This window comes from Diprion similis, chromosome 4 (assembly GCF_021155765.1).
Source record: "Diprion similis isolate iyDipSimi1 chromosome 4, iyDipSimi1.1, whole genome shotgun sequence".
NCBI lineage: Eukaryota > Metazoa > Arthropoda > Insecta > Hymenoptera > Diprionidae > Diprion > Diprion similis.
Window position 1 is genome coordinate 7,427,579 of NC_060108.1, and position 20,388 is coordinate 7,447,966.

The 20,388-nt window shown below is 37.3% G+C and overlaps 1 protein-coding gene across 1 annotated transcript in view; it reads right to left on the reverse strand.

Moving 5' to 3' along the window:
* Positions 1–16,181: 16,181 nt before the first annotated feature.
* The window catches only part of LOC124405323, a 346,482-nt gene continuing 342,275 nt past the window's right edge, over positions 16,182–20,388 (reverse strand). The window contains exons 7-8 of the mRNA XM_046880139.1: positions 19,628–19,770; positions 16,182–16,947 (exon numbers count right to left, since the gene is read on the reverse strand). Of these exons, the coding sequence (XP_046736095.1) occupies positions 16,844–16,947; positions 19,628–19,770 (247 nt within the window). The 3' untranslated portion in view covers positions 16,182–16,843. The remainder of the gene's footprint in view (positions 16,948–19,627; positions 19,771–20,388) is intronic.

Sequence of the window (20,388 nt, forward strand, 5' to 3'; positions counted from 1 at the left end):
CGTACTCAAATTGTACTCAAATCTTAAGGCCATGTAGTACTCCTACCTTTACTGGCCGAGCAAACTCACCCTTTTGCGTCTTATATTAAATAAACAAACGAACAGAAAGGATTTAAATTTCAACGTTGCATTTCTTTTTTGTAGCGGAAATCAGAAAACTTACTCATATCCCGAATACCAGCAAAGAAATTTGTGGTTTTTTGATACATGTTACTATTCCCGCACTTCCCGCATTTCAGGGGCCATAAAGTGCATAGCCGAGATACTGTCCGCAATTCCCGAAAGAATGAAGAGTAATCTGAGCCCTCGTGAGATTGTTTTCGTGCAGTATTGAGGTCGCTGGACGAGAACTAGGAATTATAATAATTTTGTAACCAAAAGATGCTCTCACGATCAGCTGGGCGCACGGCCAATTCAGGAACTCTCAACCGAAGTTTGAACCCTTTCCGTTCGTTTGTTCATTTAATAAAGGAAGAAAAATTGAGAGCTTGCTCGCTCGGTAAAGGTAGGAGTACTACATTACTATGAGGCAATTTACAGACAATCTGTTCGAGTTGATTAGAGCTAGTAAAACGGTATACTTTCACGGTCAAGTGGATATCAAAACTTTGTTACGGCTAGGTAAATGAAGAATTCTCATTTTCTATTCACACTTATGGTTCTTTTTATAAAAGGTTACTTCATAAGATTCACTTTTTCCCAAAATAAACATTTCTGTAACATTTTCTCGATATCTGAGAATTCGGTGCATAATTCGAAGGTGACAACGCAATACATAAAGAAAATACAGTTTATTCTTTAAATCTATAGGATATATAATATCAATATCGTTCTTCCAAATGAATTCAACTATATCGCATGTCGCATATATTATGTACCTATATATTATGGGGCTCTCCATATCAATATGACATATCTCCGGAACTCACCATCTACGATTCGATCAATTTTTTGATATGTTACCATTTTACTGAATTTTTTCGGATTTTTTGGACCAACCCTTTCTGAGTAATAAATTTTTTTAGGCTGAAAATTTGCACCATTTTGTACATCGTCAAAAAATTCACGAACATTCTCTCAATGAAGCAGAACAACCTCTTACTTCTTAAAACGTAGATGGAATTTTTTTTTAATTATTCAACAATTTTATAGGACAAACCGCGTCACCGAAAACTTCTAGCATTCCACGCATGCGGGTCAAACGTTGATGATGATATTTTAGAAAAGAACGAATGAAAAACTTCAAGATTCCAGCTGCTTGATCACTTGAGAATTTATTTATTATTAAAAAAGTATAACTTTTTTCACTTTTTCACTATAGAAACTATTTGATTTGTAACAACTTTTTTCGCTGTTATCAATGAATTATTCTGACGATCTAATTATTCAGGCGTACGTAAAACAAAGGGTGACGCGGTTTAACGAATAAAATTATTGAATAATTAAAAAAAATATATATATATATATGCATATGTATATATATTTATATATATATGTATATATACATAATAAGAAAAATTCTGTCCACGTTTTTGAAAGTAGAAGGTTGTTCTCCATCGTCGACAAAATTTTTGTGATTTCTTTCAGAATTTAAAAAATAGTGCAAATTTTTAACCTAAAAAAAGACATCCTACTCAGAAAGGGTTGGTCCGAAAAATAAAAACAAAAATTTGGAAAATTTTTCGTAGCTAGAAGAACAACGTATCAAAAAATGGATTGGATCGGAGACGGAGAGGTCTGGAGGTGTGTCGTATTAAAGTTGTCCCATATATTTCTGTATAATCACAGCGCGTCTCCATGAAGCGGCAATTCACGTGTTAAATTACTCAATTGAACTATGCATAACTGCTGGAGTTTCTATCGGAAAAATTTATAATGTACATTTTTTATCCGAGTATTTTTCTGACTATATGATATTTTGTAGACGTTAATTTCGTACTTCTGTAAGCACATGGCTTCCTTGTCGCATATTTATACGTGATTAATGTAATAATGTAAATGAGATTTCAAAAGTCTTATGAGAAAGTTTATCGAGCTGAAATCACCTAAAACAATGTCCTCTGAATAAAAAACAATCATATCACGTCTGAAGATATGAAGGTCAATTGAACAACTTTGCAGCGATCACATAATCACAGATGACAGTGTTTATAAAAGAATTTCGTTGCGAAATGTTCAATAACAGATTGTTGATAAGCGTGACTTCTTCAAAAGGATTGAAGTCCAGATGTATCCAGTGTGTAATCATCAGTGATTTTACGCCATATTTTTTCTGTAACTAAATCATGGTTATAAGTTTTCCTTCCTACAATATGTTAACTTGATTTGAGCAGCATTTACACTGATCAAACTTCATTTTCGTTTCTGAACATGATTCTTACAAGATTTCGTTTGGACGCTGCTTTGGCGAAGCAGTGTGTTTCGTACATCGATGCTGTACAGAGCTTGTAATTATCGTCGAGACTTTCCACGTGAATATAATTTTAAACCAGAAATGTCACAGCACAAATATCGCGACGCACACTAGCTGATTTTAAAGCTCAAGTTACCTCTGGTGATGAATTGTGTTAATTATATTTAAGCCGATAAAGGGGTTCGTGTTTCTAGGTGAGATGTCTCGCGGAAAGTCTTGTTTTTGTCACATGACGAAATGATGTAGGCAGCGGACGATTTCACTCTCTTCTCCTTTGTCATCAGTTTTCTCCTCTTTTCTCTCCGTCTTTCGATTCCGTATTGATAACTAACGTCACACCTTTTTCAAACTGAGTACAAAAGTTGCCTTCGTCTCCAGCGTATCAACTTTTCTATTTTCACGTCACTCGGTGGGCTGTGTAGCGTCATCCATTAGGTACAGTCTGTCAAAAGCAAGCATCGACGGGAGAAGCGCCGGAACTTATTGTGGATGATGTTGAATTCAGTCTTTCCTCACCCGCCTTAGTTTTCGTTTTCTGTCCGCTATTTTTACCAATCTATACGGCAAAATTTCTTAGCTTTTGAAAGACGCGCCGCTGTACACTGTGTATTTCTACCTACCAATTCTCATCCAACAGCCTGGCATTAGAAATTTGATTAACCTGCCGTTCTCACATTGGAAGAAAATTGTTTCTCATTTCTGTGCATAATTATAAAACTGTTTTGAAAGTAATTCTTACACCCACGGAACCGTTAGCAACTGGAAAGAAAATACGAGAAGGATTTTCTATGTCGAAAAGTCTACATTTGTTGAGCAAATACTACTTTACCCAAGTTAATGGCGTCTATTCATGAAAAATGCATTGTTCCCAAAGAAATCATCCGTTTTAAGGTTCCATCACACGAAAATGGAGTTTGGTTTCTTTCCTTTGAATGTTCATGTCTTCTTAGTCGGCTACTCTATTTTTGAGAAATACTTTTCGATTTTACGATTTTAACATTATATTCGCGTTAGCGTGAACATTATAAACAAGCATCTTCGATTTCCTTTCCGGTGACATATGCAAGTAGAAAAATGTAAAGAAAAAAAAAAGAAACGGATAAAGCAAATAATTGACCATCGTCACTGTTATTGCCTGCTCTATTTTTTTTTACAAACGTCACTGATATCAACCTCAAAAATTTGTGTGGTGATGTCGTCTATGACAGATTGTTTTTGAAGTGTGCAATTCGGAAATTCGCGAATTACGTGAAACGAAAGAGTACATTATGCAACAAACGAATAATCAACTTTTATTCCTGTGTCGAAAATAGGACTTTATTTTCAATTCAGCCCTGGCCATATTATTGACTAAAAGAGTGTGACTCGATATTTATTTCAATATTGTGTGTACAATTCAGAACAGAGATTGATCATGAAAAAATAAATTTAAATAAAAATACATGTATGGTGCGCTTTTGAATTTTATTTAAAAATGTACTTTTTAAAAATCTAATTGAATTAAAAAAAATCATGGAAGTACAACGAAAATAATTGTCTGGCATATATTCTATATCAAGACCATCAACAATTCGCAGGATGATCATTTGATATTGCCACAACTGAATTTCTGAACTTCACTGAAATTTTTATTTTCTCGATAAAGAAATCTTCGTTAATGGGTGAGAAAAAACGGATGAAAGCATTTATGTATAAAAAATAATTGTAATTTCATTCTTTCTTGTAAGTCCGATCATTTTATGTATCTGAAAGTTAGAATATTATTGTTTGTTCATAATATTACTGAGAGAAATACTTCACAATTGAAAAAAGAGAGAAAACCAGAAAAACTCACTAGCGGGAGTACGTATATGGAGGAATTATTTGCTACTTTTCTCCCGCTTATCAGGTCAAGAAAGTGAACATTATCGTTACGTCGGAAATAAATAGTATTGTGTGACGAATGTGGCACAAGCCAGGGCAAGCAGTGTGATCACACACGTCAGATATCGTTCACCCAACACGGTGTGAGGCACGATATTTTTTCCAAAACCTGTGAAGTAAAGTTTGGTTTGAAAAGCAACAAAGGTACAGCTACAGCTCAAGAGCAGGTGCAATCCGGGTTCGGAAAATTGACAAAGCAGTGGGCAAAATGTTGACAAACTCGTTTAGTATTATTCGTTTGTTGTAATCGGTATGCCTTCCTCATTCTATTCTGTGAAATTTATTCTTTGGAAAACAAAGACATTAACTTTCAATAGTGTTTTTTTTTCTTGCTTATTCAAATGATGAAATTAAAAAATTATTGTATTCTAATGATATCTTGAGAAAGGCTCAACGGGTGACTATGATCTGAGTTTCAATCAACGTAGATTTTTCTAACTTAGAACTGATTAGATTTTGGATTCAAATGGTTTAGTAGTTTTTAAGTTATTTTAATACCAAAGTAAAGCAGAATGGGGTTCTATTCCTATGTTTTCTAAGCTTGATATTCATCCCAGTGGTAAGTCTTGTACGTATACTGGCTCATTTAGGTCAGATTAATCGCATGTTCACATTGAAAATCTTTCTATTTTTCTGTCTAAGACGCCAGTGGTTCTGATCAATAATAACAGGATCCAACGATTCATATATTGTGAAAGTTCGATCCAGATTATATGAGAGGCTCCTTCAAGATAATTACAAAGCAGTACCGCTCATTTTTGATAGATATCACCACATATTCAGAGTAAAATAACACTTCATATTTCTACTTTTATTAATTATTTTACTTCTATGCGCTTTAACATGGAATTTTCCATATACGTTACAAATGGCCCTGCGACCTCTAAGCGGAAACCAAAATTAGAGAAATCACACCAGGACGAGGGTCACGCTTCCGAGACTTGGAGAGGGAACACTTTACAGGCTAGCGAATAAGTCATATATCAGGCTTTTGTTCATTTTTGTATTTGAGTTCATGCGACATCAAACGGGGAATCGACAACGAATTCTGCGAAATTCATCTGGTGGAGACAACGCAGGAGTTTGGAAGCAAGAACAAAAAGCGTGAGGCCATCATCGTCAACGAAGTAAGTCTACGTAGGGAGCGCCAACGTAAGACTCTGCCGCTAGGGAACCCAGGTACATATAATTCTGATGAATGGGTCTCTTTTCCGATACTTTAAGAGGCTAGTAAAGTTTCGTGGGTGTAAAATGGAGATGATTCTTCGGGGCTCAAAAATAAAAAAAAATCCAAGTGAACAAATATTTTCAAATTTTGAGTATATATTTAGATACTTTTGATAAGTTAGTACAAAAATGTTCATGAAAAAATATTGAGTCTAACCCGAGTTATACGCTAAGCCGTGGAATCCTTAGAAAATAAAGTTGCAAATCGGCTGCAATTGTAGAGGTCCTCAGAATGTCAGTAACTGAAGAAAAAATTTTGACGTCAAACTAGATTAGATTTTCCGTACAATAAACTAGAATCCTTTTGATATTTAAAAAAATGCAAATTTCCCTAACAAAAAACGAGTGTCTTTTTAATGCGAAATTGGAGTTTTTTTTTCAAACCGGTGACATTTTGTTGATTTCTAATATTTTAAAAACATTCTAGTTTATGGTACGGAGAATCTCATCTCGTTTATCGTAAAAAAAAAAAATTTCACCTACTGGCATGAGGAGGACCTCTACAATTTCACTTGGTTTTTTTTTTTTTTTTTGAGTCCTGAAAAATCATGTCCATTTCACACCCGAGAAACTGTGCTAGCCCCTTAAGAGTAGGTTACAATCAACATTCAAGATCTGCGTAAATGCAAAATAGAACAGTTTCTTTGTGCTTAAAATTAATTTCGAAATTCTCTCCTCTTTTGCCCGCAAAACAACTTTGCTCTTGCAATCAAAGCTGTGCTTGGACAATCATCTTTCAGATTGGAAGTGAGTCACACATCCATCGCATAACTAAGTACGACAAAGATGGCTAGAAATTTGTGAACTTGTCAATCGAAATAAATTTCAAATCCAAGCGAAATTCTGAATTATACTTTTATTTAATAATTTCCCATACCGACATCATCATCGTCCACAATAATTTCGGTTTCTAATACTAAAAGATGAATATCAGGTTTATCAAACTAATTTTGGCTAATCCGTACTATTTCACAATTTTTTCGATAATCTTGATCTGTGCCACAAACATTATTGGGATGTCCGTCAAATTTTTCAAATATTGAAATGCTGTCTAGAGATGTAAGAAAGTTTATACCGATGCCTCTTACGAAAAGTAGCACGTTTCAGATTTCTTACGAAACCTAGTATGTTATGGTTTTCACCGCGAAAACTAGCATGCCTTGACATTACAATTTAATAAAAGTGTAGTATTGCTGGGTATGAAAATCCAAAAAGACTTATTTAGTCATCTCCAATAAGATACAATAATTGTTTCACTCTTGTAGAAAGATTACGCATAGCCTAGGCGAGGGCTGCTTGATATAAATATAATAAGATCAATTGATATTGATAATGATAAAAAATCTGGAACAAATTTAAAACATCTTTAAAAAACCTGTAAAAGAAGCAATCATTTTTCTAAGATCTGCATCGACAACACAATTTCGATGATATTTATAATTTTATTTTGACGCAAAGAAACGCACTTGTGCATCCGCAAATTAATTTTCATTTCAACTACTGCACACCACATAAATTTTTAGAAAATCGTTATTGCATTAATCGAAGCATGATAGTTTTCGCGGGGATAACCGAAACGTGTTGGTTTCCGTTGCAACACCTGAAACGTGCTAGTTCTCGTGGAAATCTTAATCCTTTCTTAACGAATGGGCTGTCACATTTTTGATGAACCATCGTTGATATCCGTTGACTGGGTGATAATCTTGTTTCCCGTGTTAAAAAATGTAACCTCTTTAACCATATGGTTATCTTTTCCTACGTTGAATTTAATACAATCCAGAATGACGTTTACTTTCAGGCTCCTCACTCTTCGCAAAGCGTTTTTTAGTCGTGTAACAACAAGTTCCCTGCATACTACAGAAAACTCTCCACTTCTTTATGTTGCAAATTGCCAGTGGATCGAGTTCGAATTCTACCCTTGAAAGTAGACTCCAATTCTTCCCAGCATACTCGATCGCCTCTTTTTTGGTTGCACGTACCTTCACCCGTTTTCTGAGGCTGTTTGAATTTTTTCGAAAGCGATTTTAAGAGTCCAATCATTGTGAGAATTCTTATTTTTTCTCCAACCGTTAACGCATTTTCCAAGATTTTTTTCAGAAACCGTACATTTTGAATTCCAAAGTGGACTCACTTTTGAATTACCACTTTTAACGATGATTCATCCAAGGTTTGATAGGTAGCCCTATAATATTGAATAACTTCAAACACTTCTTGGATTTATTCTTCTTCTTTCTTCTTCTTACGTGCGCTTGGTGAGTTGAATTTTGAATGACCCTTTGCCGTGGTGGGAATACTTTTATATAGAATAAGCTATATTTATGTCTTTATGATGTGTGCGTGGAGATATATACATTAAAAGAATTACACAAAGTGAGAGTGTGATATGCAGCGCACGTGAGGCAATTGTTGACCACCTTAAACTATCATATATTTTCGTTTGCAAAACATAAACACAATAGTTCATTCATTATATAAGACTGTGGATCCTGGATCAGCTTAGTCAATCTGAAGTAGTGGAAAAGAATATCATAAATAGTTTTTGCAGCTGTTGATTGCGGAATGTGAAGTGGTTGATATCATACCGGAATTTGAACCGACAAACAGTTCTCGGAATTATGCGTCATGGAGAAAGAATTCCACGTGATTAATATCACACTGGGATTTTGATGGAATAACGATTCTTTAAAATATTAATTATGGAACGCAGGATGTTTGATATCATACCGGAAGCCACCTAAGGTTGACCAGGAAATTTCTGAGATTGACAGGCTGATCGCACGTGAAATGGTTCAGAGAGAAGGGTTTTGTTACATCGTCGATACCCTCTGCCCTAGATATTAGGTAGGTACATTCTGAATAGTTTCATACGTTTTCTTTATATTATGCAATTTCGTTTTATTTTCTTTAACTTCTTGCATTGTTCGTCCTTTCTTCATTCATTCTTGTAAAATACAATAATCTTAATATTAACATTAGCCACCTGCATACGTGCGTCAGGAGGATTTTTTTAAACAGTTGCTGAGGACTCAATTAATGCCTGAAAATACTGGAAGGTATTTTAAAGGACAAGACATGTGGCGTGCAGACGCAGTGCAATAAAATCATTCATGAAGTATTATCTCTTTAAGAAATGATTGCCTGAGGCTAGAATATGTTATCTTTGTATATGTGATGCAATTACGCAAATTTTTGACTGCACTCGTGGGAAAGGAGTGGGCGTAACTAACCCACTACGCTGGGCCAGAGGACAGAAATAGTACAGGGCAGATGAGAAGGCCCAAAATATCATCCATACTTGAAATTTCCTCATTGGCCTAGCTTCCGTAAAAATGGAGGAAACCAATTAGGAAGCACGTTAAAAATTGGTACGCTAAAGATCAAATCCTTAAAAAGCATTGCACTGAACAGAAACGGAGTAGTTCATCAAAAATATTTTAATAAGACAGTTTAAAATCATCTCTTAAGCAGAGTGGTTCTTCGCCAACATTCGATCAGAATAGCTCACAAAACTTTATAGATCTGAAGAATTAAATAACTGAAGAAATTCCGTGCTTCGAATATTATTAAGGGAAGACCCTACCCAAATTTTCACCAAAAATCCATTTTTCGTTTTTGGCGGAAAAATACTCTAGGAGACTGCCCCCACCTGTCAGACAACCATTTTTGATAATTCGATTTTTTTTTGCCGGTTTGCCGAATTATTTTGTAACTAAAGGTTAAACTCAAAAGTTTTACTTTCATTTTCATACATCAGAGGATTTTAAAATTATCTAAAAGAGTTGAAAATACCAACCGAAGTGAGTTTCATAAAATATATAATACGCGACTTGCTTTTCAGAAAATATATATTACAAAACTTGTTACAATTTCGTACGCGGCTGTCGCGCTTGTTTCGAGCATTAGCGTGTATAGATATCGACAGACCGACCTACCGACACAATTATAACCGGAAAAGGCGTTTATCGTTATTATTTTAGCCTCTTGGAGCGCTGCTAGGGAGGGCGCAAAGGAGCGATTGTCTCGGACTCTCCGCCGAAATTCAGAACAAACGAAAAGGAAACAACGAAGGTAAGATGGATTCATCCAACTTTCAACCAAAAAATTATCAGCTGTTTGGCTATTGTGAGTACTTGTAGCTATCTAGTGAAAAAATTCAAATTTGGTATTCGCGTGGCCTTATATATAACAATATTTGAGTAATTATTTTCATGCAATTTTACTTCATGTGACGGTGAATCTGGACATGAGAGGCGAAGAAGATCAACTTCACAAGGTCATATTTGTTGCTGCGAAGGGCAGAGACATGATGAGATGCTTAGGTGCTACGAGATGCAGGAGACGAGCAAATACAAAATGTCAGATGATTTAATCAAAACATTCGATTACATGTGTTACTGAATCATCTTGGACTATTTATTAAAGAGAATATAATTGTTTGTGTTGGATTTCACTAAAATGCGATTTACTCAAAACTGTATTTTTAGTTACTCAAATTGCTCCTTGCGCATGAGTTCTGCTCCGATCAACTTGTCCTTCGCAGTGAAGATTCACACATATGTTATGCACGAAATGAAGGATCAATTTCATTATACTATATAAGGAACATAGTCTTTTACTCCTGGGTAACATGAAAAATGCTAAAGTTTTGTGGAAAAATCATGTTTCTTGTTATTATGTAGGGATGAGTGAATCAATTTGAAATCCGATCCCTAAATTTCTTTGCCTGGATGCCCTGAACGTTCTCTGCGAAGATGAGGATCGAAGGATTTTTTCTAATGCGCAAGGAGCATTTTGAAGTTCGCTATGTTTTTACTACTTAACGATGCGTAACTGTATTTCTTGACCAATTCTTTAGCTCAAGAGGGCATTTTCTTAGTTTTTGAGTACACTTTCACATGATCTAAAAGAACATTCAATTATGAGAAAAGTGCCAAAGTTTTTATTTTGAGTAGGGTCTTCCCTTAAGTAATATTGTTTGGTTTCATTTACATTGTAAGTCAACCTAATTAATAATCTTCAACGTGAGTAGATCAACCTGGAAAATCTATTAAACTGTTGCCGCATCCATTTTAGTATATTTACCGACGCATGTTTGATATTGGTTTAATTACCGTTCTTCATTTTGAAAAACCCCACTAAAATCCTACTGTAGATGCAAACTTCAGGCAATCAAACGAGTAGCTCATTTCAGAGAACTAGAATACCAGAACATTTTGAAAGTATAGAAGCCATCGATCAATTTCGAAGCGCTAGTGAAAAATCCATATGAGACTTTTTATTCGCTTACCCAGTGACAAAAAATAATTCAATTGCCGCCACCAGAGCGATCGTGCGTAAATAGTATCACTCAATTTTTAAACGACATATTGTTAAAAAAGATAGAGACAACTTCACAGTTTATATCCCATCCAGTGTCCGCCGAACACGCAGAGCCGCGCACACAATCCGAAATAATTCAGATTGACTAAACGTAAGTGATATTTTTCACTCTAAAACATCATCTCTTCTTAATGTTAGTTCTACTAAAAGAGGAAAATAGCGTTTTGTTCCGGTAAATCGTAGCTAGGGGTTTAGTCCGAGTACAAGCATTAAATTTTACTGTGGCAGGTAGGTTTTTTCGTAAATAAACAATATTCAGAGCCAATCGAGCCTCTAACAGTTTGCGTCTCCGCTATACCTCGACTGTCGGTGAGAAATGATAATGAGTTTCAGCTAATTGTCAGTTGTTTCGTTAGTAGTTGGAAACAGTATGGCTAAGGGTGACAGTCAAGCGCTTTTAAAGGGGAGTATAAATTAGGAACTTGCGGACCTGAATATAATGAAACCTGGGACCCGTAGGTATTGCTCAATTAGCCACTACCCTTCCCCCACATAAGGAAATCTCCCTTCAGGAGATTGTGTGATTATGTTACGACAGAAGTGGTTATTCTATTCTCGTTGTCATAGGCCTCCCTCTCCCTCTCCCTCTCCCTCTCCCTCTCCCTCTCCCTCTCCCTCTCCCTCTCCCTCTCCCTCTCCCTCTCCCTCTCCCTCTCCCTCTCCCTCTCCCTCTCCCTCTCCCTCTCCCTCTCCCTCTCCCTCTCCCTCTCCCTCTCCCTCTCCCTCTCCCTCTCCCTCTCCCTCTCCCTCTCCCTCTCCCTCTCCCTCTCCCTCTCCCTCTCCCTCTCCCTCTCCTCTCCCTCTCCCTCTCCCTCTCCCTCTCCCTCTCCCTCTCCCTCTCCCTCTCCCTCTCCCTCTCCCTCTCCCTCTCCCTCTCCCTCTCCCTCTCTCCACTCTATGGTATAGAAGAAAATGGTTCACGTATGAAATAAGAATTGCAACCACGAAAAGAGATACTGGATACCGGAAAGCAGTGTGTACAGGTAATGAAAAGGACTGGTTAGAATATAAAGGTGGAATGAATAAAGTAATTAAACTGATAAAAAATGAAAAAAAAAGAATTTAATGAAAATGCGATCGACCGAAACAGGAACGATCCTACGACAATGTGGAAAACCTTAAAAGAAATAATCAGAGGTGAACCAATAGAGAAAAAAATTATTAGAGACGATACAGACTTTGAGTTAGATAGTAATATAATGAATAACTATAATGTAGCTGATATGTTCAACATCTTCTATATAGAGAAGTATTAATGAAATAATTGAATGTATTGGAGAAGGAGGGGAGATGCCAACCTGGAATGGTTTCGATCAGACCTGAGTAATAGAAAACAGCAGGTCCGCTGTGGTGAAATAGTATCCGGTGTATTAGAAAATGAACATGGGGTACCACAGGGCTCTGTGCTGGGACCTCTATTATTCATCCTATACATAAATGATATAGTTGAGAGTTGTCCAGAAGGACAGGTGAAAATGTTTGCAGATGATACCATATTATGTATAACAGGAAGTAGCTGTGGAGAAATAGAGAAGAAACTAAACGGGATATCCAGGATAGCGGAGAAATGGATGAATGTGAATGGCCTAAAACCGAACGCGGAGAAGACAAAGTTTATGGTCGTGAGGAGTATTAGGAAAGACCTGAAAGCAAGCGTTACAGTAACAAGTATGAATAGTACCCTAATAGAACAGGTAGAAAGTGTGAAATATCTAGGAGTTATTATCGATGGTAAGCTAAAACTAGATGAACACTGTGACTATATATTTAAAAAAATTGGTAAAAAAACAAGCTTCCTGAATAGGATATGGAGCAACTTGTCGGTATACAGTAGATGCGTTATATATAAGGCGATTATTGCACCGCACTTCGAATATAGTGCGACGCTGTTGATTAGTATGGGTGAAACTCAGCTGAACAAACTACAAATAGCGCAGAATCGGGCAATGCGTGTTATCCTACAGTGTAAGCGGGAAACTAATGTGAAGAGCATGCATAGTGCACTGTGCTTCATGTCAATAAGACAGAGACTTCAATATAACGCTTGTATTTTCATCATTAAAGCACTGAGAGGTCTATTACCTGACTACTACATGAAGTACAAGCTACAATTAGTAAGTACCACAAACGATAGGCAAACACGGCAGGCAAACAATATTGAAATCCAGTTTCGTCGAACCAACAATGCGCAAAAAAGTTTGTTTTATACAGGAATAAGAATGTTCAACAATTTGCCATTAGAAATTAAGAACTGTGAAAGACTTGTGGAAATAAAAAGGAAACTGAAAGAATACATTCTAGGCCGTAAATAACATCAAGATTAAATAATTTAGCGATAGGATAGACTGTACAGTACAGATTTTCATATATATGTATGTAGTGATAGCAATAGCTGAGAAAGCTAATAAATACCAATCTCTCTCTCTCTATCTCTCTCTCTCCCCGATAATCTTCCGCCCCCAGTCAATGACGACTCGCGCGTGCTCTTGCTCACTTTTCGTCACAGCCCCAGGGAGTGGATAATTTGTCACTGCGCAACATACCGGATGCACTCCCGGTCATATTTCTATATCTGTTGGCCATCTTCAACCATTCGCTTGGATCTGCCGTCTTACCTGCTCAGTGGAAAAAGGCAAGAATCATCCCCTTGCCAAAGGTCAAGGTGCCGTCTTCGCTCCAACAGTTCCGTCCAATTGCAACCCTTTGCCTTCTGTCAAAGATACTAGAACGTATCATTCTGGAACAGCTGACCATCCACCTTGAGGAACGTTCTCTCCTGGACTCGAACCGGTCGGATTTTCGGCTGGGATATAACACGCAATCGGCTCTCCTTAAGCTGACGGTGGATGTCTGTCGCGGCATTGACTGTCGGCAGGTCACTGTCCTTCTCCTGTTCGACTTCACGGAGGCTTTCAATACCATCTTGCATTCAGTGCTCCTCTCGAAGCTGTTGACTCTGGGTATTTCAAACCATGTCGTGAATTGGGTTGCCAGCTACCTCGTTGGTTGGCAGCAGGCCGTAGTAGGGCCATCAGGAGAACTCTCACCCTGGGCGGAACTTCATCGCGGTGTCCCGCAACGCTCGGTACTGGGACCGTTACTCTTTTCGCTCTTCATTAACGATCTGTTACGTGTCCTGGTTTTCACTCAGCACTTACTATACCCGAATGATTTTCAGGTATATCTCCAATGCACGTTTGCTGAGCTTCCTGCAGCGTTCACCCGTCTAAATGCGGATATTGATGCTGTCCTGGGCTGGTCGGTAACCAACGCTGTCCAACTGAATGCCACAAAAACCCAGGCAATAATTCTCAGTAGCTCTTCTTTTATCAGAAGACTTGACGATTTGAAGCTCCCTCAACTTGTATTGGACGGGGTTCCCATTCCGTTTTCTTCGCTTATCCTGAATCTAGGTCTTCTGGTTGACAGCAAACTCTCCTGGACGGCTCATATTGACGCCTTAGCTAACCGGGTGCACTTTACCATTCGCCAGCTATCTGCCTTCCGTCGTTTGCTCTCTACTCCGATACGCAAACTGCTCGTAACGTCCTTAGTTTTACCAATTATTGACTACTGCTGCGTCGCTTATAACAACTTGTCTGGTAGGCAAAATACGCGGCTTCAACGGCTTATGAACTCTGGAGTGCGTTTCGTCTGCGGTGTAGCATGAGACGAACATATTACTTCCGTTCGTCGCGAATTGGGTTGGCTCTCAATTAGAGATCATCGGCTATTTTTTCTCGGCTGCCTGCTCCATCTTGTATTTCATTCCGGTGTTCCTACCCACCTGAGGGAATTTTTCATAGTTCGTGATATACATGCGAATGGTTCCTCCCGACTGGTCGGGAATGAATATCTCGTGCCGCGTTTCTCCACTTAGACTTTCCGACGGTCTTTTTCCGTTACGGGAGTCTACCTGTGGAACTCAGTCCCACCAACACTGAGGGAGATGCGATCGTTGCCCGCTTTTAAAGTTGCCTTCCGCCAGCACCTTTCTGATACTGAGTCTCTTCGGGACCAGAGATGGCCTCCACCTCTCTTCAGCCGTATTCTCGCTCTATCTTAGCTTGCAGACTTAATTATTTTTAATTTTGCTTTCTGTTTTTTTTTTTTTTAATTTCTACTTTCCTATCTTTTCTCTTGCTTGTGGTGCATGTGTTTTTGTAAATGTTCATCAGGCTTGTCCAATATTGTTATGGTCGAAACAAATTAATCTCTCTATCCCTCCCCCCTCCCTCCCTTCCTTCCTCTCTCTCACTCTCTTTCTCTCTCTTTCTCTCTCAAGGTTCGAAAAGTCAGGGTTCGATCGAAATAAGAATTTCCAACAGAATTAAGACGTCAGACTAAAATAAGAAGCAACCAAAAGTCGATCTCACCATTCCACACGAATGATGAGTCAATTTGTTTAGTGTTAGTTATATACTGGCTTAAAAATTCACCGTATAGAGCGGTCACTTATGCTCAGACTTTATGTGGATGGGTCCATACTTAGCTATGGACAAACTATGAGGAAGCACCTGGTACCTGATTTACCTGCTCTTGACTGTCCGTCACCAAAATGTTCCCAGACAAAAGACATCATATTTGAGTGGAGTTCAAAATTCCGAATAATCAAATACCTGAAATCTGATTTTTTGAAAAGTCAAAAAGTCAAAGTTTTTATATTGAATCCACCGTATTCACATATCGCACAGTATATGATCACTGTACCATACGCGCACGAGGCTCGCGTATGTGCATTGATGATTCGGGACTTAGCACCATCGGGATGCGTTCTCAGAGTTTCGCTTACTTTGAGATTCGTCGTTGAGGACATCAGTCTCTCTAATATTACACTACCACAACTTTGCAACTTTGGAGCATCATACTTCGGAACTCTGGCATTTGAAGCCCTGCAAATTCAAAGTTTTGTAGCTTCAGATCCTAGTACGGCGGAACCATGACATTTAAAAATTTTGCACATTCTGCATAAATATTTTCGGGTATTTGGTTATTCGAAATTTGGTCTTGGGAATTTTGGGCCCCCATCCACCTTATTTGAGAATAAATAAGAATATATTTTAGTTAGGTGTCTAGTCCTGTGATCGAGCTCCACCAGTAAGAAAGGCCTGCCGGTTTGACTTTGTGTACAAGCTTAGTCATTTGATAAGGTCAGATTCGAAGAAAAAGCAGCCCTTTGCTTACTTGCTAATACTTTTGACACTTGACATCAGCCCGTAGCTATCATTCTGCCGATTGTGCACATGATTTATACTTATTACCAGCATGCGACATGACCTTTCTTGTAGTTTTCGTATTTTTTTTTTTTTGCGATGTTTCTAAATTACCACTCTCTTTACCTTTGGAGCGATATTTCTTTTTTTGTTTTTCGGTGACAAATTTTTCGACACATAACTCGAACATAAAAGTGCAAAAGTACGTAAAACTCTTGACGTGGCATATATCTTGTGCACCGAACAACAATATAAAGTCATAGAAGCACATAAACAAAGGAATTTCAAGGAAAAAGTTTAATTTTATTCTAAATATGGTGACATCTAACAGAAAGGAGCGGTACTATTTTGTGATCTCGAGAAGGAGTCTCGAAATATAATTGAACACAGTCGGTACTGCTGTATGCATAGAAATGGAGAATCCATTTTTCTTCCGATGGAATGTAGAGTTACGGTGCTTATATTTAAGAATTCACAACTTATTTTTATACGAAACAGGGTATGACCATTCCAGCTAACTCAAATTTTAAGTGCTAGCTTTCTACCCAAGGCTCGATCAACCCATAGAAAACACTTTGTTTTTCGTTTATTCTTCTATGCTCCTTCACCCCCACTAAAAGTAAGCTTCGTTCAGTCTCTTGTATGGTAGAACGTAGGTATTTGCGCTGGATGCGCTTGTTTCGGTTCTTCATCTCACCACGACGATCCGTAGTAGGAAACCCAGGAGAATTGGAAGACGGACCCCATAGCGTTTACTTGCTGAGCCGTGATGCAACTCGGCTAAACTTTCTCCTGAAACAAAGATCATACTCAAACACCAAGTTCAAATTGTTCCCCCCCTCCCTAACGCTCACCCGCCTGAAATGAAAATTCCAAGGCAAACGTTGGGTTTCTAATAATTAATTGACTCAGGGTTCACGGATCAGTCGCGATCCAATTTTGTAATGTCCTTATTTGTTTCGACACTCGTAATCAGAACATGACTTGCCTTGTTTTCCCAGTTATTCCTTAAGGGAATGCTATAATCAGTCCTTACTGGCTGCGTTACATGTCTTCTATTTTGGTTATTATCAGAGGCGATGCATCCCAACGCAAAAAGGGCATAACAACCGTATTCTGTGTACAATTCTGCATTAAAAATACTAATAATTTTAATTTTACGAAAAAATTTATTTGTGTGTTTTTGTTCAGAAATGTATGTAGAATCCGGCGGTTATTTCTTTTTGTTCGTGATCCGTAAACTTGGATACTGAATGATATCTTACAACAAGTCCACTTCGAAATCAAGTATAGCATCCACTTAATGCAAAAGAGGAAGAAGGACCGAAAATGTGATCTCAAGATTGTTACAACCGCGAGAATATTATTTTCGTGTGAAACTACTCTGTTGTCGTAAATGTTTAAGACAGTGGATTTCAGTTACAATTTCAAGTATCAGAATGACGTTTATACTAGGACTTCGGAATTGAAAAATGTGAAATCAATGTGATCTCTTAATATGATTGTTCACCAATCTTTCTCGATTTGAATTTACATTTCTTCGTTTATTGATCAAATGGTGGTAATTTTCAAGAAATTCAATGCAATCGATTTTAATTCATCGTTATCAAAAATGTACTTCTTACTTTTTTGTTTGCATAATTTATTGACAGGACTGCATAGCTCCAATATTGTTTTCAATTTGATCAGTTTCAAGGAAAATTATTTACTACAAAATTGTAAATGGAGTACCAATCATCTTTAAACAGCCACCAAAAAAGTGAAGAAAGAAGATTCGAAAATGTCGCTATAACGGGGGCCGACTTAATCGATAAATTTTGATTTTCAAATTTAAAAGACATCCTTAGCCTTTAAATTTTCAAATGGATCTATCAAACACTGCCAAACGGCCACCGAATAATGTCAATAAAAAACAATCGGAAAATCAGACGTTGGACGGCCAACTTGACTAAGGTGTTGTCGCATCGAACTTTCATTACAGGACTTACACGAAAATGTAGATTATGTAAAACAGCAACGATCTCCAATGAAAAATATTTTCATTTACAAATCGGTCGCACCTATATTAGAACACATACGTTGTAATTAGCCAGCGGCCATATTTTGTTTTTGTCAATATCACGCCTCTGAAAAGATTAATGAAAGTATTGGACATTAGACAGCAAAAACTTATGCACTTAGTTCGTTATTACATACATAATTAAATCTTCATTTTTCTATTATTTTTCGGAGATTTTTTCAACGCGCGGGACTTTTTATTTACAGGGCTAGATAATTCAGGACCCACTGCAGCTTTTTAAGACACTGGACGCTCTAGACGAAAGGAATTTTTCAATGTAATACAAAACTTTGGCCACGTGTAACTTTTGTTACCAGGGTCGAGGTCTGTTCTGCTAGGTGACATATAGGGGTCATTCTCACCATGTAAAATGTGGCTGCAAAAGTTGATTATACACACTATACATAAAACCTGCACCGAACATTTTGTAACTCAAAATTATGAAACTAATGTCAACTTATGTATGAGTTGTACTTTCGCACTTTTTTACTAGCTTTTTTATAGATCTGTAATTTCCCTAATAAAACAATCAACCTGTTCTATTATAATACATACTTCGTTAAGTTATTCAATGATTAAATTCTGATGGAAAGAACTAGTGCCTCTTCATCAGCGGTAATGTAGCCATGAATTTAATACGATCAAGTGATTAGTTTTTTCACAATGAGTCATAGTGGTAAGTATTCTTAACACCTCTTTTATATCCTTTTTTTTTATATTTAGAGAACTTTTTACACATATCTTGGCGGTTTTCTACCATTTCTGAGATATGCTCATATTTTTTTAATACGCGAAAGTAATTACTGCTATATCTTGTAAATTATTATAATTAGATACAAATTGATTTAAAAAAATCGTAAAAATTGAAGGAATAATTCATTTCCGAGAAAGTTACCCCTCTACAGATGTTTTACATAAATTGTGAGTCTTTGAGGTCACCGCTTACGATTCTGAAATCGGATTTCAAAAATTCAAGATCGCGGATCCAATATGATTGACAAAAATTTTGAATTCGATCGCATCCGAAAAAAAACTCAAATCTAAGGATTTATGGGATCGCTGATTACGAATCTGAAATCAGATTTTGAAAATTCAGTACAGTGAATCCAATCAGCGGCCACAAAAATCACTTTTTTGACTAATCGATCCACCGCCGTGAATTCAAAAAATCTGATATCAGATACGTAATCAGCGATCCCGAACACCTTGCATTGAGTTTTTTGAACAGATTCGATCAATTGTGAAATTTTTGTCCACTACATTGGATTTGCGACGTTGAATTTTTTAAATCTAATTTCAGATTCGTAATCAGCGATCCTAAAAACCATAGAATACTATCTTGTTATAAAAGTTGACTCAGAACAATAATGTGTGACTCAAAGGGTTAATGGGGCTCCAAGACACGACACTCACCGTTAAGCACATGCACATGAACAATAGCGGGTTGGTCTGGCATCATCGTTAGGGTGCAGGTGTAGTTTCCGCTGTCTGCAGGGCCAACCCTCGCTATGCTAAGTGTAGAATTCGCCCCTTCCTCCATCAAGTTTGTCTTTACACTGAAACAACAATTTGCAAATGAATTCAAGCCCCCACAGCTTTCTCTCTTCCTTTCCACCTTTATTTCTTGTTGTATCCCGAGGAGTGAAAAACACCGAGTTTTAACGCAATAAATCTTTATTAATGTCAGTGAAAGGGACGAGAGAAAATCTTATTACCATATTTAAAATCTACAAGCTGTTCAGAATTTCTATTCAAAGAAAAAAAGTTTATCACCGACCGATTACCAATGTAATAAAATTAAGCCGGTATAATGTTGAAAAGTGCTGGGGGGAATTCGCACATTCGTACTTTTACATTGAATTTATAATTGACAAAAAGTGTCAAAACGGTAAAGAAATTGTGGATACAGGAAGTGTAAGACTTGTGACCGAAGATAAACAAGTTGAATTTTATCAATACAATGTACATCCTTTGTAACTTCAGAATCTAGCAGCCTGTTGTGGCTCCGCCTGCGAATATTTTCAAACGCCCCTTGTGGTAAAAGTATTAGATATTGCGATATGCTCTCACGGACTTTTTTTGGAGAGCTCTTCGAAACCTTGCAAACGCTTCAACATAACTTTCCTCTACCTGTAAGCGTTCAGTCAGCGTTTGCATAAGTGTGTGATCCCGTT